Below are 25,114 nucleotides of genomic sequence, written 5' to 3' on the forward strand. Positions count from 1 at the left end.
AAAAATCTAAAACTACTGATTTCTTGCAATTTGTGGGATTTTTTTTTGTCCCACATTGTCTGTTTCATGTTTACTTAACATATCAACACCTTCTTATCAGCTCAAATCATGTTTACACTGATAAAAATCACAAAATGACCACTCGCAAGAAAAACCCACTTTGGCCCATATAGCAGCTTCTGCCACTGCAATCTACACCGGCAAGCTTTTTGACTTGCGAAAAAAAAAAAAGGACTTTCTGTCATCACATTGTCAAGAAAACCGCTCTGGTGGAGAAATGAAAAAAAAGATTAGATTTGCCAGACTCTTAAATGGAAAAATGTTGAATCAAAAAACATCAGAAGCCTTTTAAAGCTTCTGGGGCCATTTGTGTGAAATTTTAGTGTAACATGTCTTGATATGGTAGTTTCAGGCCCTGGTCCAAAATATCTCTAATCATTAGAGAAATTATTCTGTTTTTCTTAAACAGAATTATTTTTATGACTTCTGAAAGATTTGAGTCAATTTAATACGAATTAAGGCCTAATTTTTAAATTAATTACTTCAATGAGGATTTGCGGGATCCTTGGTCGCTGTGGAAAGGTGTAGCGTTATTTTAGGAAAGAGCCAGACAATCTGTTTCTGGTTATTATGCTAAGCTAACTGGCTGTAACTTCAAATTTTACAGAGCAGTATAAATCTTCTTACCCAACTTTACTAAAAAAAGCAAATAGGCACATAAGCCAAATTTTTCAACAACTACCTTAAGTGAAATTTGATCATTTTCAATGTTTGTGCGCAGAAAACCTTTTTTAATTGCAGATATTTGACCTCTCACGACAGGAAAAGCACAAGTGAAACACATTTGGTTAATGATGCCATGAGCCTGCATGCATGATATCAGGAAACACGCTCACCTATACGGACTGCAACCATGTTTTCAATGGCTGCGTTTTTCCAGCTGTGACATCAAAATGTCTTACAGTGATAAAAGGACCACGTTGGGATGAAATACACACATAAGTGTTTAATTAAGAAGCTTTTATTTTCTTTTTTTTAATGGAATGATTTAAGTGTGTGAGAAAGTACATGTAGATTTGATGTACCGCTCGTGGGTTTTCATGGTAAACAAAGACATTGACAGACAGTGGAGCCCTGACAGGTCATGAGCCACTTCAGAGGCTGCAGGCCTGCAACTTCTTGTCAGCCAGCTTGAGAGACACCCAGGTGTTGAGCATGGAGGCCCTCAGTTTGCACCACACCAGGTGATCTGTCAGCCCGAAGATCTGCGCGGCAAACTGAGCAGCGGCCTCGGGGGAGAGGATGGTGGAGCAGCCGAGACCTGCAGGAGGAGGAAACAAAGTAAGACTCGGTTACTATGACGAAAAACTGGACTAAAACTTTAAGACTTAATACATGAAGTGTTGTGCCCACCGCTTGGCATGCGGAGGGACGACCAGACATCTTGTGCACCCCAGTCTGGAGTGAGAGGTGGGCAGTTGATGACGGGATACGCCGTGTTTCCAGACATCACGGGACCGAGGCCGTTACTTCTGCCGGCTACAGCCACAAACACGGTGGGTACGCCGTCACCTGAGGGAAAACATGCACACATTATGACATGATCAGTAAGTAAATCCTCACATCTTTAGAAAGGAGGAAAAAAATGAGTACACACCTTCATATTCTGCTTTGATGCGGAGCGTCTCGTCTGGACCTTTGTGTGCGGAGGTGACTCTCAGGATGCAGGGAATCCCGTAGGAGGTGCAGGCCTTTCTGATCTTTTCACAGTGAGCCATGTCCGAGGTGGAGCCCATCAGAACCACCACCCTGCCGCTGGCCTGGGTCTCCAGCAGCAGCTAGAAACACAACGCAGCACTCATAAGCTCCACGCACATCCCAGCATCAGGGTCCAACACCTTCCTACACATCCAGTTCAAAGAATTTTTAGGAACTTTTCCAATTCTCTTAGATTTTGAAACTTAGGCAAATTGGCTGTATTTAAAATTATGTGAAAATTAGCACAAAAAATACATTTAAAAAAAACGCCTTAAAAACAGACGTTAAACACACACACACACACACACAACAAAAATGCCCTGAAAAAACTGCTCATGCTTCACGTTTTTGAAGGAAACAAGTCTAACCAATTTGCTCAGGGTTCAAAGGTTGAAATTCTTAAGACATAATTAAGATGTCTTAATATGGATTAAGACATCTGAATGCAGCACAAGAAAAGTGATGTCAGAGGTTTCAAAGGGTTAAATTCAAGACCCACGCAGCAAAACTTGAAAACGTTAGTAAAAAAGAGATACTGAAATTTTGATTCTTGCACAAAATACATAAATTCAAGCCCTTTCAATGCCCATGTCTATTTATGTTTATTATCTAAAACACCATTTTTCCCCCCTAAAAACCAGAAACTTTAAGGATTTTAATACTTTTTTACTTTTTTTAGGAATCCCGCAGTTTATGTTCATGTAAACATGACTATGCAACATTCAACCACATGTGATACTGGATAATAATGATAAATCATAAAACCGTCAAACATCAGCAATATCGAGCTAACAAAAGCTAACATTTTTAAAAGAATGAATGCATCATATCTTCTTTCAAAACTTCAGAGTCACTTTTAAAGTTTGTTTCTAGAGTCAACCCTGGGTGTAAAAAAAAACATTTAAACATAAGAATCCAAGCAACTGTAAGAAGGGATAATTACCTTAAAAAATGATTTAGGGTTCAGGAATTTGAATGACAAAACTAAAAAGCTCACATAATAGTTTCTAATGACTAGTGTGTGTCTTTTCTGTTGATTAAAAGCAAACAAAAAGCTAAAGTCTGTCCTGATAATAAACACACAGCAGATCGCGACTTGTAGGTTCAGTGTACCTTGACCCTCTCAGAGACCCACTCAAAGTTTCTCTTCACCATCTGCATCGCCTCGGGGGTAACTTCTTTAAGGTCTCTGTACACCTAGAGAGAGAGGAAAACAACATATTTCAGTTTTTAATCTTAATTTTCTAAAAGCATCAAAATTTAACAACACCACAGAGTCGTCCTGACCTGCTTATCCTTCTGCTGGCTTCGATCTCCAGCCGGCCACAGCCTCCACGAATCATTGTCGATCACATCAGCGAGGACGATCTCTTGAGTCTTCACGTTCACGCCAAATTCGATCTAAAAACATAAAAGATCCAAAAACAGTGAAGCAGCTCCAAAATAAGACTCACACTAGGATATAGGATTAACCAGCAGGGGGCGGCGCTGCCCGGCGTACCTTCATGTCCACCAGCGTGCAGTTCTGAGTGGCCCAGGCTTTCTCCAGAATCTCAAAAATGGCCACAGTGCTGCGGTTCATGATGTCCACCTCGCACTGACCGATGGGGAGCCCGGCCAGACAGAATTTGGCCTCCAGCAGCTGCTCCTCTGACCACTGAGGGTCGTTGTTGGCATCATCCTAAAACACAACAGCAACTCATTACTTCAAACATGAAAGTGATTTTTCTTGAGGGCATTTAATTTGAATGATAAGCCAGATAAATTTCAGTCTTACTGGGAGGGGATATTTGATACCCTTTTGCGATGGAGACTGGTGTATAATCCAATTTATAATTCTATAATGGATACTAAATCACAATACTTTCAATTTAAAATTCTAATTGTATACACGAGGAAAATGCTTTTGTTTGGGGGATTGGAAGAGGGTCAAAACTATCGCTTCTGTAAAACTGAAACTGAAAATCTTTAGCATCTTTGTCAATTTTGTCTTCATGTGCTGACATTTCGGATGACCCCTAAAAATGGCTAGCTTTACAGTCCCCTTTGTTACCAACGAGCCCTCAAACAGTAATACTTGGTGAATTAAGAAATGGATGTCCAGGTATTTTAAATATAGTTATTTTATTGGCTAAGAGATTTATTTTTGAATTGAATTTTGAATTTTCTCTCTTTTTTGAAACATTATTTTAGGTTATCACAAATATACAGGGAGTATTTGAGGACTATGAAAGATAATGGATTACATTAAGGTTATGTTTAGAAGACGAATGATCATGATGACTTTTGACTTTTTGTTTTTTAGTAATAGTGTCTTTGTCTCTGTGTTTTTGGTTTTTTGACTCATTTTGTGGCAGGTTGATGGTTTGTGAGGCGCTGATAATAAGGTGCATCTTGTGTGTTGTGTTTTGTTTTAATGTCATAAATATAATTAAAAGGAAACCGTGGAAGTGATTCCGACATTTTGATTTAAGTTACAGCATTTAACAACACACTGGAGGTCTGAGACTCACTTTGAAGAACATCTCCATCTTGAGCGGGGAGAAGCGGTAGCCTTCTTTGACTCCTGGATTTCTCTTGAGGAACGAGCCAGTCGCCACTCTGCGACAAACCCACTCGATGGGAATCATCTCACAGTGGGCCGCGATGAACGCTGTGTCCGAGTGCTGCTTCACAAAGGCCGTCTTAATGCCTGGACGAAAGGACAGACATTAAAATCGGCTTCAGAGTATTTCACAGCCCTCCTTCAGGGCTCCGAAAGAAAAAAATCATTGTGTCAAGAGCTGTGAACAAAGTAAAATCTGAAAAGTTTGAAACAGTAGTACTTCAAAGATTGTCACGTTGTCTCATGCCCCGAGAATTAAGGTTAAATGAGCGGGATGTGGTCGGTCACGATCTGATGAAATATACGCAGCAAATTTCAAGTCACAAGACGGCAATTACCACACTCATGAGTGGCATTTGGGTTACACTTAGCCAATTACTTTAAATGAAAGCAAGATGGAGAGTCATTTTGGAGAATCTGGGCTTTTTTTTTATTGTAATGCTACTAACATGCTCGCACCATTCCTCCTACATATGACACATTGATGCATGGATCTGTGAGAACTGCATGTGCATGCATGAGATCAGCTCAGAAGTGTTTGTTGTTAATGTACTCTTAAGAACAAACTGAGCTAATGACAATACACACAAAGTTTTGAGCATCAAACACTTAATTTCCTGCATTCTGGTACATTTTTATGCATCAGTATGTTATGCAAATTACTTTAATTTTCTCAATAAAAGAAGTTGTCTGCTATTTTTTCAGTTTTATTGGAAGACAAATGCAGATGTTCTACATACTGAGAGTGTATCACACGTATCCCCCTGCAAGCTTCACATACGTAAGTGACTAACAAAAATTAAAGTTGCAGAAAGTTAACTGTCTACTGTATTTATATTTAAAAAAAAGCTGGTTTGGGGTTTTGAATGATAACAAACATGCAATTTAGTCATCTTTAAATAGGTAAAGTGTGTAGAATTTAAGGGAATGTGTAATGTATGTTTTCTTTAGTAAAAAAATAACCTGAAAATATAAATTGTTGTGTTTTTTTACCTTAGAATGTGCTGTCTATATGTACATGGGGAGCGGGTCCTTGTTCACACCTTGTCCATGTTGCTCCATCATATTTCTACAGTAGCCCAGAGCGGACAAACCAAACACTGGCTCTAGATATGGCCATCTGTGCATCAGCCACCGTTGTCAGCAGCCCCTCTGCGATGAGTTTAGTGAAAAACACTGATGTTTATTAATGTAAAAATTCTGTGTTTTTACTGGGTTATATCACCGGGTCTATTATCATGCGGGTTTTATCCATGTGAAAATGCATTTTTTGTATTCTATCCTGATCTCATTTTTACATTTTTATTGTGCCATTATGTCCTATGTCTTTTCATGTGAAGCACTTGATGTGCGTAATTTCTTTGTTGTAACGCACTTTGGGCTGCATTTCTTGAATGAAAGGTGCTATACAAATAAATTTTATTATTAATAATATTATTATTATTACATTCTTTTTCTCTATTACTCATACTGGTGATGACTCTAGGAGCTAAAACAAAAAGTTGTGTGAGGGAGTGCTTATAAAAAAAATAAAAACATACCTTTACCCGGTTGTAATTATACCTCTGTGCCTTTCACACACTCACAATGGTGAAGCATGTTTCTCAGCATGTTGTAAATTTGCCTCAGGCGCAGAAACGTTATGACACAAACCGCCCCCAAACTCCCTCTGAATGGATCTATAATAACTTGACTGAGGTCTCACCAGATTCCTGCAGCAACTTGAATATGCAGCTCGTGGTTTTATTGGCGATGGCAGCTTTCCCCTCCATCTGATCTTTCCTCACGGCATTCCCAGCTGTGATCTGGTCTTTGGACTGGACCAGAACCAGTCCAGGCTGGTCCACGATCTCAAAAATCTGCTTCGTCTTTCCCTCATTTAGCTTCTGGCCGATGTTCAACTCTAAAAAAAACATGCGCACACACACAAAAAGGGAGGAAATGCAAAGTTTAACACTGCGTAGAAATCGTAAACTCTCAAATATGCATAAATTATTGTACTGTACCTGGTGTGGAGGCCATGGTGGTGTTATTTAACAACCGACAGTCCTAAAAGACAAAATGAAAGCCCACGCTGAACTCTGAAAAGTTGCAGGATGAAGAGGCAGCAGGAGGCGTGCAGGCAGCAGAAGAGGGAAGTGGAGTCTGTCTTACGTGCTCTGATAACCAATCACATCCCTTAATTCATTCAAACAACCAATCACAGCAGCGCATCAGTCACCACGTGATGGGGAAGATGCTCCAACATCAAATATTTGCAAGAAGAAGAACTTTTTGGAGTTTATCCACATAACTGCCCCCCATTTTCTCTTTGACAAGAAGATTGATCTTTCGAAAAAAATATATATATATCAGGAGAAATCAATCTGGGGCAATCGATTGATCCGATTCAGGTTATTTGTTGTCCTCATCGTAACATACCACGTGTGTTTCGTCACGTTAACATGTTTGATTTTTGTTTAATTTATATGATAACAGTTAAACTGGCCTCTTTATTCTGTTAAAGCTGCATTTTTGTCACTTACGTTTTTGTTCGCACTCGTGATTTTTACTTTCACTTCAACAATGTCAGCTGAGTTTGTGTTGTTTTAACGAGCCACGTTGTACGCTACAGTAAACGCTCGCTGCACGTGCTCCGTATATACCATCAGAGCGCACGAGCCGATTGCCCAGGCAACCAGGCACGAGACTGTCCGCAGGGCCAAAGGAGGACCGAGGCAGACCGCGGCGGGATGGAGTTTGAGGAGTCCGGTATCGGGGAGGAGTGCGGGGTTTTCGGGTGTGTGGCAGCCGGAGAGTGGCCCACACAGCTGGAGGTGGCTCAGGTCTTAACCCTGGGGCTTGTGGCGTTACAGCACCGGTAAGTTACCGAAAGGTGTGTGTACTTTTCTAACTTTAACGGTCACGGATGAGCGTCCGGCACCGACCGCGTAAACAAAACAGAAACTCGTAAATTTGTCTGAAAACGGTCAAATTGACCCTCTTCGTCAAACGGAAGAGGAAATTTTGTTTGAAATGTAACTTAACAAATCACAATTGGGTACGACGGAGGAGCAAACATCTAAGTGTTGCTTTTTGGGGGGAAAAATGTCATAAATGTTTGTTTGCGTTAGTTTAAGCCAATCTGTCTGGAAGCAATTTTGCTGTGGATCTGTGGTGAAAATAAAATGTGGCTTTAAGAATTACTTTGCTGCTACAAAGTCCTTAAAAGAGCAACAGCAACAAAACTAACACCCAAACTAGCTATGCTTTACATTTCCCCCATACTGTCACTGTGCCACTGTGACAAAAGTCACCGTAAACTCAACATCGAGTCACAGATTCTCTATCAAATATTAACAGATGCATTTATCTCACTGTCTACAAAATACTGTTTTTAAAGTGTAAAGAAATGTCTTTTTTTCCAAGCATATATTCAGAATCAGATCGCTTGCTCAAAGGGTAAATTCAGCTATTATTTCGCTAATTGCCAAATATGTTTGGTCATTTTTCAAGCACAAATGCCCTAAAATGTCAGATAAGAGGATAAATTTGGCATTTTTCAGTCTGCTCCCCATTACCCCATACTTTTGTGTGTAGCTGACTGATGTCAAAAACAGCTTTTGAAATTGATCCACTATTGAGAGAGAGGACTGCACTGGTGCAAGGCTCGTAATTTAACTAAATGGGGCAACTGTGCTCTGTTACTGTGCGTTCATTAAAAATGTTGATTTTTGCCTCAGACAGGCTCACGTTGTTATCAGAAGTGTCTGAACTTTGTCTTTACCTTTTGCTCGATCAGGTCTGTTTATTATTGTGTCTAAACTGTGCAAAGTGTAGCGCGACATTTCAGCGGCATCATTCAGGAATGTGCAAACATGAACCATTGTTATTTTTCTTTTTGATCTTTTAGATTTTTGCAAGTTTTCTGCACTTCAACAGAACAAACTGTTTCACACAAACACTTCCTCCAACTTTCACTTGCAGTTCCAGCGTTGTCTTTGGCAAAAATAACGACTTTTAATGGACGTTCAGTGATGCGCACAATTGCCCCATTTGATGACATTTCAGGCATTGCACGGCTGCTGGCTGCTGGCTGCAGCCCTACTGGACCATCAGTCGTTTAGACAGAAAAACATGAGAAAACAGCATCCAGGCTGAAAGATGCAGAAGTTGCACTTTAATTTGACCAAAAGCTCAAAACTATAGTTTAGTTTTTTATCATCCATAATAAAGAAAAGAATCAAATTCACACATTTGAGGGTTTTTGTTTGAAAAATGACAAAAAAGGGTCTGTTTTTCTGTTTAAGTAATCAATAAATCAACTAGAGATTGCAACTTTAAAAGATCAAACACTTAAGGCTAAAAACAAGATGTTTTATCTGTGAGTTTACAAAGTTTCTTCCGGCCGACAGAAGCAGCCTGTTAAAGATTTTATCTTTTCTTTCAGTTGACTTTGGTTGTGTAATGTTTTATCACATGAGATTAGCAGGGATTACCTCTCTCAGTGGGGATGGGTTGGGTGAGGCTATTGAACAGACTGAATTGATCTTCATTATCGGGATGTGATCCTGCTCCTCTTTACAATGGGCCTCCGTGTTAGAGCCAGTGTCCAGTTTTTTTACCGGTGTCTGGAGTGTGGGGTCTGAAAAAGGGAACAAAGGTAGCTTTAACGTCAGATTCGTATCCTTACATTAACCAAATGCTGTTATTTGTTAAAAGCCATAGATCATCATGGTTGAGGAGAGTTTCTTTTTCTCCCGGTCTGACGGTGGACACCGTCATGAGTTGTGCCTCTTGTTAGCAGTTACAACCGTACCCTTATCCGTAATTAAATTTTGAGGCTCCGTGGCACATCATGGGACTGAGTCAGCAATTACAAAAGCTTCAGTCAATTGTGGACATCATGTGACGCACAAAGTGATTACAGAAGGAGACACATTTCAAACCTTGATCCACAGCTTTTCTCTTCATTCTTCTGTTTGACGAAGAGATATCCTCTCTCTTTACTCGAGCTTCAGATGAGCCTGCAAGCAACAGTTACAAGATAACAGGACATAAGAAGATGTTTGCAGTGTTTTTATTCCAGCGTTTTTACTTCCATTTTATCTCAGGAATTTTCTGAAGGCCCAGACAAAGCAAACAGATAAAAGGACTGGTTGCAACACCTCAGGTTGCCTGTATCTCGGCCAAAAAATTGCACCTTAACACACCTTCATATCAGCAGGCAGCGATAGTCTGTATTCATCATTCAAAAAAGGAAACCAAAGGACTGACAGCAGTTAGCCAGTTTGCACATTAACAGCAAGGATATTTATCATGCATCAGCGAACAGTCACACAATCAGGAACTGCTTCTGCTAAAGAGCTCAATAGCTAAAAAAATAATCTTATGTAATAAGTTTGTTCTAATATCATGCCCTCTGTAGTTTAGCCATTTGTTTAATTTCATCACTCAGTGTTTGTCTTCCCATACACTGAATTGAACCACCAATCAGAGTAATTTATTCACTGACGGGCTCTGCCAATGCCAATTCAACATGCTAAATTGGCCAAAAAAAAAAGCCGACAAGGGCCAACGGTTCCTGGCATTAGATGCTCGCCAATAGCCCAACACTGACCTACAGCTGACCGTGAGCAGAAATTGTATATATTCTATATACTGAACTGTTTTCGTTAGTTTATAATCACCTGAAAAAAATACTTATTGTGTTTTTGTTACCTTAAAAGGAGATGTTTATATCTACACATGGAGTGGGTCCTCTTCCACTGAGGCTGCCATGTTGTTTCTACGGTAGCCCAGAACACACAAATAATATACTCTGTCTAGATAGGGCCATTTGCATTTTCACATGTTCGTGTTTTTGCATCAGTCGCCATAGCTCTCCTACACACTTGGCACACGGTAGTTGTAGTTCTACAACCTGACTGCTAAATCCTACACACAGGACCTTCAGACTAACATTTAAAAGATCAGTTCACCGGAGCGCCCAATAGCTCAGTTGGTAGAGCGGGCACCCCATGTACAGAGGCTAAGTCCTCACCGCAGGAGCTGCGGGTTTGATTCCGACCTTGGCCATTTGCTGATAAAACTTTGGTTAAAGTTTGGAAGATCATGACTTGAATTAAAGGGTCATAAAATTGAATTTGTACATGTGAGCTGAGCTGTGGCTGCTGTGAACCTCTGCCTCTGTAGGTTTTGTGAATGGATTTCGGTAGTGGATAGTATCACTATGCGTGAATTGTTTGAATCAAACACCTGCCGACTACACACGAATAAATAAAGATGTTGGGCTCACTCATTAATCTGTGCTGTTGATCCAGAGGAAGCTCCTGGACTGCGGGCAGCCTCCGTTCTTCGCTGTTTGGTGTGACATCGAGGCATATAGACGAGACAGAATCAGAACTACATGTTCTGTCCTCCGCTGCTCCCGACACTGTGTTCATCTTTGTCAAATACACATCTACGTGATCGTTCTCCTCACAGCCCTCCAACACAATAAGTCTGCCTGAATCTGCTGGATGATCTGCAGCTCCTGTGTCATGTGGAGAGCCATTAGTTTTGCGGTTCATTATGGCGTCCACCTCATCGTAGAACCTCATGAGGCGCCTGGGGTCAGTTTCGTCACTCTTTCCTCTTTGAAGGGAGCGATAAAGGTACTTGAGGTTCTTGTACTTGGTGTGGCACTGCTTCCAGTCGCGTTCAATGCCCTGCTGCATTAACCTGTTGGAGATCTGGACGAAGATGTCTCTCTTTCTAGTCGAGCTCTCCAGCTGCCTGCACACACGCTCGTCAGACCAGACTTGAATCAGCGCTCGCACCTCCTGGTCGCTCCAGTTTCGGCCTGTGTCAGACACCGTGACCACGTGGAACTGGTCAGAGCTGGGTGGATCTGTGAGCAGTGTTGGAGCAAGTATTTAGTTCCTTTTTTAAGTAAAAGTACTACAATATAAAAAAATATTCCGATAAAAGTAGAAGTCCTGCAAGGAAAATGTTTAAATCTTTAGTAAAAGTAAGTATAATAAGGGAAATGTACTTGAAGTATGAAAAGTAAAAATGCCCAATGCAGGAAATCTAAAAAACAAACATGCAGAAAACACCCTGAAAGGACTCACAGTTATTAAAAAAAAGAAAAGAAAAAAATTAAAATAACTTAAATATTTATCAAAATAGTTGCCAAATTATTTTCTGTCCATTGGCTAATTGATTAATCAACTAATTGATTCAGTTCTAATTGTATAACTGAATAGACAATTTTTTAACAAAGTCATATTTTATAAATTCTTTATGATTTGAAAAAAATTGTACTGGGAAAAAAATGTCAAAAAGTACCCAATGCAGGAAAAAAAACAATACAAAAAAAAAAAAAAATCCAAACCCCCCCCCCCCCTTATGCAAAATTGGTTTTTTTTTTTAAGTAACTAGTGACCAAAACTTTACAATAAATGTAGTGACTTAAAAAGTACCTAAAAGTTATACTTTAGTACAGTATTTAAGTAAATGTACTTAGTTATATTCCACCACTGTCAGTCAGTGTTAGATTTGCATCTGGAGTGAATAAAAAATAGATTTAAGAAAATAAAACATATTGTCAGCTGCACTGGTTATTCATCTGGCGTACCTGTTCCTCTCCATTTCGCTTCCATGTCTCCGTCCATGTCATAATCATCACTGTTGTCATCTGAAAATTGAAAAAAAAAAAAAAAAAACCAGAAAAATTGATTGTTCTTTTAGCCTTGAATACATAACCATGATATAAAAATCAATCCAGTGTATATGGTCAACAGTTTAAACGCTCTAAAATACAATAAAAGAAAAAAAATGTCTGCATCAAAACATTTCATTAAGGGTTTTTCATTTTATTTTTACAAAATAACAAAGTAAACAAACTAAAAATATTTTATATGGCTCCTATCACAATTCAACTTAGTGCAGAATTTATTGTTTTTAATTGAAATAACCAAGTAAAACTAAAATATGTCTTCAGAAATTGCTCTCAAATCCACTACATTTATAGAACAGAACACTGTAACTGAGTAATATAATCACATTTCCACTTCACAGTAGTGTTATAGCTGAACTTTAACATTCCCAGTCGCAGCAAAAAAATATCGGTTACAATTCTGCTTATTACAGCATTATAGTAAAACTTAGTAAACTAAACTTAGTAAAACTTTTTTCAAATATGAGCAACAAAAAATTCAGTTCCACTTAAAAAAATCAGTTTCTATTTATTGGAGTTGCAGCATCACAAACCAAAAACCTGAATATCTGCTGCAAATCTACTCTGTTTACGATGTTTGTGACGGTGGCCGTAAATGAAGGATCAAGCAGGGAGCTTGTTAAAATTAACAAATCCCAGTCTACTAAAAAATGCATTGATTGGGCTGGATACTGATCCTTCCAATCTGATCAGGACATCCCCACTGAATACATACCATCATCAATTTCAATGACAACCTCACTCTCTGAGGCTGGTGTCTGCAGCCTCCCTGGCGCCGTTTCTCCATCGTATAACCTCTTCTGCATCTCCATGGTCCCGTTCTCCAGTCCACGGTCCAGCAGAATCGCTTCTACTTCATCGAAGAACTTCATGTACTTCCCCGGACCTCCTGCGCTGCTGCCTCCAGCAGCATGAGCACTTTTAGCAGTCTTATAATCATACTTCAAATTCTTGTATTTAGTTCGACATTGTTTCCAGTTGCGTACCACCCCAAAGTTTCTTTGCATCAGACGGGCCATCTCTTGGAAGATGGATTTGTTGCGCAGTGTGCACTTCAGGCGCTCTCGAATGCGCCGGTCGGCCCAGATGCACAACAGCGCTCGCACCTCATCGTCTGTCCAGTGGCGGCCCCCCTCTTCAGCCACGCTTGGAGTGTAAGGGAGAGCCCGGTGGATTAGACTCTTGATACCTGCACACACATGCACACATTGTTATGTTTGGTTCAATTTTTATTTAAAAATAAGTTGGATCTGGCTTTTAAAATGTTTAAAACAGACAAAAGGCTTCAGTTTGAGGCTAAAACAAGTTTGACGGACATGCTTGTTTATCTTTTGATCTGTCAGTCAAATAAAAGGTATCGAGTATTGTCGTATGCGCTACAGTTGGGGTTGAACCTTCATTTACCTTCCTGCATTGGGATAGTGACTGAGGAAGGGTAGATTCCTCTTTGATTACCCACATCTTCCACCTCTTCCTCCCAGCTCTCCGCTGGCCTTCCATCCACTCCTGGGCTGTAGTTAGTTGAAGTGCCTGCTGCTGTTGCGTCAGGCTTCCTGCTCTGAAGTCCCAGGCTCCTGCACTTGGCCTGACACTCCCACCAGCTGCGCACAACACTGAGCCTCCTCAGACGCTCTGAGATCAACTCAAATGTGGTTCTGCTCTCAGCTACGTGCTGAGCTCCCACTTCGTCCCACACTGTCATGAGAGCCAGCACCTCTGCCTCCCCCCACTGCCTCTCCACCGAGCCTTTCTCCTCTGCCACCTCCCTATCACCTCCTCTTTGTCTCTCTGCTCCTCTCTCCATGTTTCAGCTGACCTGGAAACGCTTTCTTTTCCCCAATCCGTCTGTCTCTGCTGCCCGGTTCCCTAGGCAACCAGGCGGTTAAGCCTGAAAGCAACGCCTCCATGCTGAAAAGCAGCCTCACCACTGGCTTAAGCTGTGTGCCGAGGGGGCGGGACCAACTGTAATCCGAGAAGCAGCTTGGTAAATAGGCTGAAGCTGCAGCAAGGCGACTCTCTTTACATGGCAGCTCCACAGCCGAGAAACAGACGTTTTTTTGTTTTTTTTTCTGCTCTTCATTCTTGATCCATTTTGCCAGAAACAAACCAGTTTGGTTTGCCTCAAGGCTCAACCCAGCTTTGAGAATTAAACAAGTTTATTCATGTTTAGTCTTTCAGAAAAGAGAGTGAAAGATCATTCATTGTTAAACTCACCTCCTACTGATGTATTTACACAGTTATGATTTACATGCCACTTTTTGTGTCTTCTCAGGGGTCAGGAAAGTGCCGGGATTGTCACAAGTGATGGAGCCAGTCCGCCCACATACACAACCCACAAGGTAACAGCAGTGAATCATAGAAGCCCCTCAGTTTTGAAGCATAGTTAAACTTACGCTACTCAAAAACAGAACACATTTAATCTGCTTTTTATTAAGTGAGATCTTTATGGCATTCAGAGTGTGTATATGATTCAGATGGGTGTTCAGTACTGTAACCACATTACATTTAACAGTAATCACTTTACAATCACGAATCAAACAATTATATTATTACTTGTGTTACACAAGTTCTTCAATTATCTGCTTTATGGACAGATAGGAAAAAAAACAACAAATGTGCCAACAACAGCGACGTGTCTATTGCACTGGTGGAGAGGCTCTTCATTCAGGGCCGTCTGTGCTCTTTGTGAGGATAAACCACTGCAGTAGTGATTAACGCATCAAATAAGCTGGGTTACTCTGCTTTAAGGCCACAGTGTGGAGAGCAAGCGACTTGAGTAAGTTTTAGTTGGCCTATTAAATCTTAATATACTGTCTAAATAAAACTTTTTTTTGTTAAAGTCTGTCAATATCTAAAGGAGTTAGAAAGACCACTCTTTACATTGTTTTATAAGGCAAAATTATACATTATTTTAAGAAAATGCATATGTTGTGTCAGGAGGACTATCTTCTTTTATATATTGATATAATTACATTTTTTGCGTTGAGATTCTCCTGATAGTTTTGTGCAGATATACAGAAGGTTTAACGTTATATTATTGCAATTAAGTGACAATTATTTTCAAGCGATGATGCATAGCAATGCAAATGTAGCGTAATGATTAGTTTTTTTAAAATTTTCTAAATGGAGTAATTGAGTAATGTATCCCTCTTTATAAAAGGAACATGTAATGTCTCATACATAACTGTATTCAAGCACGGACTCTAACACTGATAAGAATCTCTGGATTGCCTGCAACTAGCTTTCAATATGAAAGTGACTGAGCCAGTGGTTAGCAGCTACCAGTGCTAACAACACAAACAGTACCAACAGCGGCAACAGTGCTGACAGAGCTAACAGTCGGAGGGTTTCCATTACAGCAAATAGCTGTTCGCTGCTATACTGTTCCAAATGTCATATTGAGCTCCTTCAAAGGTGCACCATGAATAAAAATGTACACATATCTACACAATAAAATCCCAGTTACATTGACTCCATCATTAAAACGGTAGTTTATGGTTGTGCTGTTTGCTCTAAAGCTTTATCAGATTCCTCTTGCCTTTGTTTTTTTTTTTTTTTAGGGAATGGGATTAGTGAGCACTGCTTTCCCACCCGAAGCTCTTCTGAAACTGCGCTATGGTAACCTTGGTATTTGTCACACACGCTATTCAACCACTGGGATCTCAGAGCTGCAGAACTGCCAGCCCTTTGTTGTGGACACACTGCATGGCAAGATTGCCGTAGCACACAATGGAGAGCTTGTTAATGCTGATGCCCTGCGGAAAAAGGTGAGGAAGACCCCTTTAACTCACTGGACCTGATGCATATCAGTGGCCCATCCTGGGAAAACTGCAGTGTATGATGCATGTTATCAATGACAAACCAGGCCTCTATAAAGTGTGTGCATAAGCCCTCGTTAATCTGTCAGAGTTATGCTTGTGTGTGTCATGACTCTCTTCTTTAAAACATACATTAATATATGCATGGACATCAACCTGCATGAAATAACACTTCTCTTTATATGTATTCTGAATCAATCATTGTGTGCAGGTAATGCGCCATGGTGTGGGCCTCTCCACCAGCTCAGACAGTGAGCTCATCACCCAACTCCTGGCACTGACTCCACCAATGGAGGAGCGGGATGCACCAGACTGGGTTGCCAGGTCAGTGTTGACTTGATGTTGCAGCTTGAAGCTTGATGTTCTTTCCACAGTATTTTAAATACTTCTTTTTTTCACTGTAGAATAAAAAATCTGATGACTGAGACCCCGACATCGTACTCGCTGTTGGTGATGTTCAAAGATGTCATCTATGCGGTGCGTGACCCTTACGGAAACCGCCCCCTCTGCATCGGCAGGGTTGTTCCTATCTCTAAACTGCACAGTTCAGGTATTCATGTTGGTTTTTTTTTACACGTTACAGTCACATCAAAGAGACTAAAACAGAGATGTTTGTCCTTTGAAGACCCTGAGGTCTACTACTGATATCTGCAAGGTCTCACGAGGGCTTATCAGTGCTTAAACTAGAGTGGTTTTTCGTCAGAGGTCAGATTTGTAAACTGGTAGATGATTAACTTCATTCTTTGTCCCTTTGGTCAGGTGCTGGAGAGGAGGACACTGAGGGTTGGGTTGTGTCATCAGAGTCCTGCAGCTTCCAGTCCATCGGTGCCAAGTTAGTTTTTTTTTTTTTTTTAACAAATATGCAATATTTTCTGCATTATAATGAAAGTGTTATTAATGACCATTTCTTTTAATGCATCTTTCTTGGCTCTCAGGTATTACAGAGAAGTCTTACCAGGAGAGATCGTCCAGATATCGAAGCATGGAGTCAAATCTCTGAGTGTTGTCCCTCGCCCCGAGGGAGACCTTCCCGCCTTCTGCATATTTGAATACGTTTACTTTGCTAGACCAGACTCTATTTTCGAAGGTTTGAATATTTGTTATTGATCATCCTTTAAACCACTGCAAAAGTAAATCAAAACATTTGTTTACAAACTCTGACACAACTTATATGGTGTATTGTTTATCTACTCATATGCCTATGAGTACCTACCTATCTATGCACTCTTCAAAGCCATTAACAAAAACAGTCATTTTAACTCACTGAATATGGAGGCTGCTGGTCTACCTCTGCCATGATGTGCTAGTTTGTTTTTTGTATGACTTTGCAGTGGTAGACCAGCAGGCTCTGTATTCAGCAGGTAAAATGACTAACTTTGTCAATGGAGTTTGGCTTTGAAGAGAGCATAGTTACGTTTTACTTCATTTTAACAAGTTTTCCTCACAGATACAAGGTACCATGGGTGAGTAATTGACATACAAATGATAATTTGAGGGTAAAGTATTCGTTGTGTGTTTGGCCCTCTTGTAGAATTACTGAAATACTTTGTGTAAGTAAAAGTGTTGCATGTTCAGTATTTCATACCCCTGTACTGCAGGGCAGATGGTCTACACTGTCAGGCAGCGCTGTGGTCGGCAGTTAGCCATCGAGGCTCCAACAGACGCAGACGTGGTCAGCACTGTGCCAGAGTCTGCGACCCCTGCTGCCCTGGGCTACGCTCAGCAGGTCTGTCTGCAAGCTGTCTGCTCTCACTCTGTAGAGAAATGCTGTAATACACCCACCTCCTCACGAGCTGCTGTCCTCTCAAGCTGTCCTCTTCCTGTCCTCCTCTCACAGTCTGGGCTGCCGTATATAGAGGTTCTGTGCAAGAACCGCTACGTCGGAAGAACATTTATTCAACCAAACACCCGCTTGAGGCAGCTGGGTGTTGCCAAGAAGTTTGGGGCTTTGACGGACAACTTTGCAGGGAAACGAGTGGTGCTGATCGATGACTCCATCGTCAGAGGCAACACCATCGCCCCCATAATAAGACTGCTGAAGGAAGCAGGTGCAACTGAGGTGTGTTGAATGAGGATAATAGCTAGGCAATAAATCAATATTATTTTAATTTGGTGTAATGAGACTGGATATTATCTTAGATTTAAGATATCATAATAGCGTGTCGTCTTTTCCTCAATTTTTAAAGGCTGCATCACCGTAAAGAGATGTAATGTAATGCGATAACTGGATTTAACCTCTTCATGTCCCCTAAAACTTGTTTAAAAAACAGGGTTTTTCCACAGCATTTTTATAATAGCAACACATTGCAATTAAGAGCAACTGCGCTAATGTCAAAAGAAAATAATACTCTTTTATAAAATATAAGGTTTATTTACTGTGGCTACTTTGCACAATAAAGGTAAGATATTTAATGATTGAACCGACAGCTGAAACCTTCATATTGTGACTATGCTATATGAGATGAGAAGAGTCAGGATGTGTCTGATTCAGCCGAGCAGGCGATTGATTGTTTTATCATATTAAACTTGTAGAAATTAATCAGAGCAGCACATTGCAATTCACTGGGGAAAAAGAAGTCTTCTAAATATTTACAAGTTTCCCATTCAGTCATAAACCAGCTGTGTTTACAACCTCTACAACCTAATCTCTGGGGCAAAATATTAGATTGACCAATTATTTCTCCTTGACACATTGTTGAAAATTAGATGTTGAAAAGCTGCATGCAAGGGCTGAAACTAACAATTATTTTCAGTGTTATTTTTGAATTATCAGTTAGTTGTTTGGTCTATGAATTGTCAGAAAATGTGAAAAATGTCACACAGTGTTTCCCAGAGCAAAAGATGACATCCTCAAATGTATCTGTGTCTGCAACCTAAAGATACTGAGTTTATATAAGAGAAGAAACCTTGAAAATATTCACACGTAGGAGGCTGGAACCAGCTAAAACATTACTCAAACTGATAAATCAATTATCAAGTTGGCATTTAATTTAATAGTTGACAACTTATCAATCAATCGATTTAGTTGTTGCAGCTCTACGTCACATGCCGCTTAAATGCTGTGTGTTTTTAACTAAAGCGAGGTAAAATTCTGACCTGTATTTCCTCCCTTACAGGTCCACATCAGGGTTGCCTCTCCTCCGATCAGATACCCTTGCTACATGGGCATCAATATTCCAACCAAGGAGGAGCTGATCGCCAACAAGCCAGAGTTTCAGAACATTGCTGGATACATTGGTAAGTACTCATACAGCAGTACATCTCACTGACAGTGTTCAAAGTAGTACACAGAACAAAAAAAAAATCCTCCCATTTTTCAGTGGTTTAAGTTAAAGATATAAGACTTTTTATGCACTCAGTGGACACATTTTGTCAAATTTGATGCAAAGCAGAAGTGTCACTGCTTGAGAAAAACGGTGATCACAACAGATCAATTTGCACATTTTATCACTTGTAGTTGTTGGGAACTTGCTGTATTTAATGTTGAATATTTCAGTTTTGGTCAAACAAAGTTTTTTTGTTGGAGTTTGTTATATTCCAAACTCTAAATGTTGACAGAAAGATTTTCATTTGTATTGTAAATGCATATTGGTTCCAAATATTGGTTATCTGTCTCATTAACTACTAATAATCCCTATCGGTATCAACTCTGAAAAACCAATATCGGACAGCCCCGACTATTGTGTGTGTCAAAAAGTCTTTGATATTTAGCTTAAAATGTGAAAAATTAGACCAAAAACAAAAGTGTTGTGCTTGAATTTTTGATCCGTATAGTATATTTGACAAACTTCATATATAATTACAAAATGAAGTCAATGCGCCATCTTTCCGTTTGATCTTTGCTGCCTTAACTGGCTTCATAATCAGTTTGTTGCATCTCAGTAACATTTGAACTGTTGTGTAGGTGCTGCCAGTGTTCAGTATCTGACTGTGGAGGGCCTGGTATCAGCTGTTCAGGAGGGAATCGCCTCCCTTCAGGAGAAGGACGAGATGATCAGCTCCAGTAACAAGTCCAGGAAGAGAGTGGGCCACTGCACTGCCTGTCTGACTGGGAAATATCCAGTAGAGCTGGAGTGGTAACACCATGACCAGCTATAGTTACAGCAGCAGCACTGTGGGTTTACTACACACTCCTACAGCTGTTACATGAATGAAATGTTCTGTGTAGACTGGCATTTAAATACTGCTATCTGGGACACTAAGATACGTGTTAAATACACACAGCTTCTGCTTCCTCTACAGAGGGTCTTTATCCTGCTGAGATCCTTTGACTTATGCTGGAAATGTTACTGTTGGAGACCTCCAGTAGTTACAGTCTCACCTTGCAGCAGTGAAGTGTTGATGACACCCTGATGTCACAAAAGGTGCGATTACACATTCTCGTCTTACTGCACAACACTGATGCTTTTTGTTTTCAAAGGTTACCACGTAAACGCTTTTAGAAAAGTCTTTAAACCTGTTTCACACTTTAAGCCTTAAGACAAAAGCATTAGTAGAATTTGCCGTGTCAGAAAAGCGCACAAGGCTAGTGACCAAAAGTTAAATTGTCTTTATTTTCTTTATCATGTTTACTTTTCTACCTTTACCTAAACTTATCCATTATGGTCTTTTGTTTTGGGTCTGACTGTTGGATATATTGTTTTCTAAACTTTCAGCTGCACATGAATATGATGTAAAAGTTGAATAATAAACTGCAATCATAAATACTTTTTTGTCAGAAACTGCATTTTGACAACAATTTTATTTTAATAAACAGATATAACAAGAAATAACCATGAAGATGTATTAACTTATGCAATGATGCACCATAGCACAAAAACATTAAGAGAGCATACAAGAGTATAGACAATAATCGCTCGAAAAGACGGTTTCAGCAGTATTTGTAAAAAAAAAAGTTAAAACATCCAAACAAAAACACAAACTCGGATGGAGATAAAACTTAAAACAAATATAATGACCACTTAAGAGATTTAACATTTGACAGTTGCAGTTTAGTGACACAACTTCCTGAGTTCACACATTTAAAAAGCTTCACTTTTAGTTCATCATGTGTTCTTAAGATTAAGATTTTTATTGTCATTTGTATCAAAAGTTTCACACAGCTGCACAACACTTTTTACATCGACGTGTTACATGAGAGTAGTTTTCCGTCTTCGGTGTATTCGCTGTTCACCATTTTCTGCACATGTTGGGGAAGAAAAGACGGTGATGATGAGAACAAAGTACTGCTCAGACACCTGAAAACAAACACTGTACATGAGAATTAGGATAAATCACCTGGGAGAGGAGCTGATGACCATTCTGCTCTCAAGTGAACTTCCTGTTGAATGAAGCATAATAATGAGTAAAGGAATCTGATCAAAGGTTATCAACACTTACAAACTGCTTAACCCTTTGGACCCTGTGCAATTTTTTTTCAAGGTTACAGGAAAAAGGCAATGAGCAACTTAGTAAGAAATGTCCCATAAATTGCGAAAAATGTGTTTTAAAATGCTAGAGAAAATGACTAGGGAAAAAGCTTTAATTATCATAGCTACTTTTTTTTTTAACTTAGTTAAAAAAAATCTGATTATTTTCATGCACTTTTTTTTTTTTTTTTACGAATTTCTTGTTGGGCCATTTCTACTTTTGCTTCTCATTGCTTTCTTCCCATGTTTTTCCAAAGAAATCAAGCTAAATTGTTCAGGTTTCAAAGGGTTAAAGGGATAGTTAGGTTTTTCTTAAACTGGGGTTGTATGCGAGATTTATCCATAATCGGTGTGTAACATACAGTAGATGACAGTCGGGACGCCCCCAGTTTAGAGCAGCGGGCTCGAGTCCGACACAGAATCTAGGCAGTGTAGTGCTGTAAATGAAAGTCAGCAAAAAGCGCATTTTAGCCACCTGAAGAAAATGAAACTCAGTATCGGTTTAAGGGTTTGCCAAATTTAGAGTACTTCCACTTCTTTGACTTTATGTCAGGCAGTCTGTTCCAACAGGAAAAGCTGTAAATGGCTTAAATTTCCCGTCTACGCTCTCGTCAAAGCAACCAGACTCCACTGAGAAAAACAGAAATTTTAGCTTGTTGAACACTGTAGCTTCTGGTCTACCACTTCTTTGATCAGTATGTTAGTTTGTGTTTTTGTGTGATTTTGGTGAACCAGGAGTAACATTTCATACGGCTAAGCACACAATAACGAAAACTAACTAACTGATCAAAGCAGCGGTGGAGCAGCAGCTTCTGTGTTTAGCAATGTTTAAATCACTGTTTTTCTCAATGAAGTCTGGCTTTGAAAACAGTGATATAACGGCATTATTTGGAAATCACTGTCTAATATTAAGTGAAAATACTCTCAGTATAGCGTGCATTTAAACTTTTCTTTTTAGGTGGTTAAAATGTGTTTTATTACTAAATCCTCTACAGCAGTACATTACTTAGCTTCCCTGTCGGACTTCAGCCTGCTTCTCCAAACCGGGGAAAATCTGAACTGTCCCTTTAATTTAACAGTACACAGGACATAAAAGACGCCTGGAGCATAATAGAGTTTGTTAGAGGAGGCTCACCCATGCCAGAAAAATCAGATGCAGACACATCGTGGCGTCGACTCATCCAGGTGTCCTGATGTGTATCTGCTGAGCGCTGCTGGGTGCTGAACATGCTGGGTTTAGTGGAGCTGTAGGAGAGGCCGTACTGACACTGCTCATGCTCAGAAGTGGAGAGATGGCGCCTTAGCATCTCTTTCCCGTAGCGTCTTGACCCCGGGGAGGATGGGTAGTACTCCTCCCTGGAGCGTTTAGACTGCGGATGGTTGAGCCAGTCCAACTCCCTGTGGCGTTTTCTCAGGAGGGAGCGGTGGGGTGACAAGGCGAGAGCTGCCAGAGCCGAGGAAGAGGGGCCTCTGCTGAGCTCGGAGCTTCGGGCACAGAGGCGGCAGGGATGCCCGTTAAAAGGAGATGATTTATTTTGGCAGACAAACTTGTGGTAGAGCTTTAGGAAGTCCTCATCAAGCTTCTTTGGGGAGTAGGAGACACGGATCGAGGGTAGGGAGGAGTCGAAGGACAGGTGGCGCCGGAGACCGTGACGACTCGGTCCTGCTGCTGTGGCGGCCTGAGGTGAACGCAGCTGTGGGTAGAGGGGGTGATCTGAAGGGTAGAGCATCCTCAGTGGCAATGTTGGCTTTTGTGGAGGGGTGGACATTAATCTGGATCTCGTAGGCTCTCTGGAAAAACTTTCCACAGATTTTGGGCTCCTGGAAAAGCCACGAGGTGATCTACTGAGGCTGGTCATCATTTTTGCATGTAAGGGACTTTGCCTGACCGGGGAGCCGTAGATGTCTTGTCGATCTTTTGCAGCGGTGCTTTCAGATGCGTACGTGGAGCATCCATCGGTCTGCAAGGAGTGTGCAGTTAGAGAAAGCCTTCGAGACCTGAGAGACGGGTCCAAGGATGCTTTTGCGGTGGGATAGCAAGGTCTTGAAGGACTGAGCCTGTAGGTGGACGGCTGATCTCCAAGCCGGAACACTTCAGACATAGTAAATGTCTCATTCAGAGAGACGTCTTTTGGCTCAGAAGAAGAGAAGTCCATCACGAGGACAGGCTCATGCTGCTCTCTTCTCCCAGGAGACCAGTCCTCAATATTAGTAACCATCTGCAACGGAGACCGAGGGGTGAACTGTCCTCTCTCGGGGCTGTTCTCCTTCAGCTGCGTCTCGCTGATCACGTTGTTCGGGTTTCTGTTATGTCTCAGCGGGACGATGAAGGTGTTGCTGAGGTTGCTTCTGCTTGACTGCTGTCGCCATCTGCGGTACCTCCTCAGCACCGAGTCGGCGGCGTTAGAGACATGCTGCCGATGCCAGGCCTTCCCGATTCGGCTGATCATGCTGGGGTAGAGGTCGACCAAAGAGCTGCCGTGGCTCCTCAGAGTCATTTCCAGCTCCTCGTCTTGGTCCTCAGGCTGGAGCTCCGTCTCAGAAATGTTTGCAGTTAACTCTGGCTCTCATCCAACGAGCTCACGGTCAAGTGAGTTGTGTCATTTCTGGCCATCCCTGTAGGTTGCAAAATGGGAGAAGAAACATCACCTTAACCCTTTAAAACTTGAGCAAATTGTTTTGATTTCTTTCAAAAACATTGGGGGCTCATTTTTGGACAAGACATGGTCCAAAAATGAGCAAAATGGTAAAAAGTTGCAGTAAGAAAAAAAAAGGCAGAAAAATGACCAAGAAAAACTGCTGAAAATAAAAAAATATATTTATTTTATTTTGTATATTTTATTTTTTTTTTGACATCCAGTCAGTTTTAAATAAAAATGTGTTATAAATATTTTTTCTGGACATATTTCTTATTTTTTAGATTATTTTCAAAATACTCCACCTCTTTTTTAAAACTTTATTTTTTTGCAAGATTTCTTACAAAGTGTGGGAAATTTCTTTTCAAGCTGGCCTTTTTCCTGCTGTTTTCAAGCAAAATCAAACCAATTTGCAAAATTGTCAGGTCTTATAGTTTGCAAAAAGGTGTCTGAATGCAGTACAATAAAACTGATGTCAATCCAGGTTTGAAAGGGTTAAATAAGACACTTTTTAATTTAATTTTGTGCAATATCTGTTTACATTTGCATTTTGCTTTCTTGCTCTTACCATCATCCTCCATAGAAGACACACAGGTTTCATCAGCTCTGCTGTTCTTGGTGCGTGAAGTCCAACTGTTGAAAATAAATGACAGTAAAACAAATAAATACAAGATATTTAAGACAGCACTGTGAAAATAAACAGGACATTTACCTGTGAGTCTCTTGTAATGTCCTGGGCTGGCGGCGGAAGAAATAGAGTTATCAGATTACTGAATTTATATAATTACGATTTATAAGCATCTCTGCTATATACTGTATATGCTAATTGATATGCTAAATTGTATATTATTGATTTTAGTTTATTGATACTTACATCTTATTGATTCTTCTCTCAAATCTGCCAGGCCCTGAGGATGGATTAAGTGTTCAGTTTATAATAGCTGAACCTACTGCAGCTGATAAAACAGCTTCTTATAATCAGATCATTGTATTTTATGTTCATTACGACCAAACCTTTGATTCCAGCCTGTTCAGCTCCATTTTCGACAGACGCATGTAGCGTTCGAGTGCTTCATCATGCAAAGAATTCAAAAAAGAAAAGATAACAATGAGACCAGGCCACATGGCAACTAATGAACTACAGAGATGGAAACAAATCACTGAGTTTCAGTAATTATTTCATTACT

The 25,114-nt window shown here is 40.3% G+C and overlaps 3 protein-coding genes and 1 long non-coding RNA gene across 4 annotated transcripts; 1 reads left to right on the plus strand and 3 right to left on the minus strand.

Annotated features, from left to right (window-relative positions):
- Positions 1–1,005: 1,005 nt before the first annotated feature.
- paics (phosphoribosylaminoimidazole carboxylase, phosphoribosylaminoimidazole succinocarboxamide synthetase) lies at positions 1,006–13,908 on the minus strand. Its single transcript, XM_042483080.1, has 15 exons — positions 13,470–13,908; positions 12,781–13,254; positions 11,964–12,023; positions 10,641–11,234; positions 9,292–9,369; positions 8,842–8,987; positions 6,370–6,412; positions 6,069–6,266; positions 4,272–4,450; positions 3,260–3,439; positions 3,046–3,159; positions 2,872–2,955; positions 1,658–1,838; positions 1,414–1,572; positions 1,006–1,321 (listed from the first exon to the last, which is right to left on the minus strand). Exons 1-15 carry the CDS (start codon positions 13,867–13,869, stop codon positions 1,155–1,157), a joined length of 3,057 nt encoding a protein of 1,018 aa, XP_042339014.1. The 5' UTR covers positions 13,870–13,908; the 3' UTR covers positions 1,006–1,154.
- On the plus strand, positions 6,399–20,656 carry ppat (phosphoribosyl pyrophosphate amidotransferase). The gene is made up of 12 exons (XM_042483087.1): positions 6,399–6,756; positions 6,978–7,223; positions 14,338–14,404; positions 15,626–15,832; positions 16,095–16,207; positions 16,288–16,433; positions 16,643–16,715; positions 16,819–16,970; positions 17,482–17,609; positions 17,721–17,942; positions 19,000–19,120; positions 19,788–20,656. Exons 2-12 carry the CDS (start codon positions 7,096–7,098, stop codon positions 19,961–19,963), a joined length of 1,533 nt encoding a protein of 510 aa, XP_042339021.1. The 5' UTR covers positions 6,399–6,756; positions 6,978–7,095; the 3' UTR covers positions 19,964–20,656.
- Positions 20,657–20,733: 77 nt separating this feature from the next.
- On the minus strand, positions 20,734–23,835 carry si:dkeyp-117h8.4 (uncharacterized protein LOC572032 homolog). The gene is made up of 3 exons (XM_042483097.1): positions 22,427–23,835; positions 21,161–21,203; positions 20,734–21,062 (listed from the first exon to the last, which is right to left on the minus strand). Exons 1-3 carry the CDS (start codon positions 23,787–23,789, stop codon positions 21,053–21,055), a joined length of 1,416 nt encoding a protein of 471 aa, XP_042339031.1. The 5' UTR covers positions 23,790–23,835; the 3' UTR covers positions 20,734–21,052.
- Positions 23,836–24,543: 708 nt separating this feature from the next.
- Positions 24,544–24,997, minus strand: LOC121940304. The gene is made up of 4 exons (XR_006105606.1): positions 24,942–24,997; positions 24,802–24,835; positions 24,640–24,665; positions 24,544–24,560 (listed from the first exon to the last, which is right to left on the minus strand). It is a non-coding gene; the product is annotated as an uncharacterized LOC121940304 (long non-coding RNA).
- Positions 24,998–25,114: the final 117 nt, after the last annotated feature.

This window comes from Plectropomus leopardus, chromosome 3, assembly GCF_008729295.1.
Source record: "Plectropomus leopardus isolate mb chromosome 3, YSFRI_Pleo_2.0, whole genome shotgun sequence".
NCBI classification, from domain to species: Eukaryota; Metazoa; Chordata; class Actinopteri; order Perciformes; family Serranidae; genus Plectropomus; species Plectropomus leopardus.

Bases quoted from the DNA above. Each gene is read 5' to 3' on its own strand.
- ppat (XM_042483087.1), top strand. From the start codon at position 7,096: ATGGAGTTTGAGGAGTCCGGTATCGGGGAGGAGTGCGGGGTTTTCGGG. The intron at 16,971-17,481 runs GTTTGAATATTT...CCTGTACTGCAG, and splicing joins ACCAGACTCTATTTTCGAAG to GGCAGATGGTCTACACTGTC. The intron at 17,610-17,720 runs GTCTGTCTGCAA...CTCCTCTCACAG, and splicing joins CCCTGGGCTACGCTCAGCAG to TCTGGGCTGCCGTATATAGA.
- paics (XM_042483080.1), bottom strand. From the start codon at position 13,869: ATGGAGAGAGGAGCAGAGAGACAAAGAGGAGGTGATAGGGAGGTGGCA. The intron at 11,235-11,963 runs GTACGCCAGATG...CACTGCTCACAG, and splicing joins AGCGAAATGGAGAGGAACAG to ATCCACCCAGCTCTGACCAG. The intron at 1,573-1,657 runs GTGTGTACTCAT...GTTTTCCCTCAG, and splicing joins CATCAAAGCAGAATATGAAG to GTGACGGCGTACCCACCGTG.
- si:dkeyp-117h8.4 (XM_042483097.1), bottom strand. From the start codon at position 23,789: ATGACTCTGAGGAGCCACGGCAGCTCTTTGGTCGACCTCTACCCCAGC. The intron at 21,204-22,426 runs GTGAGCCTCCTC...TTCATTCAACAG, and splicing joins ATCTGATTTTTCTGGCATGG to GAAGTTCACTTGAGAGCAGA.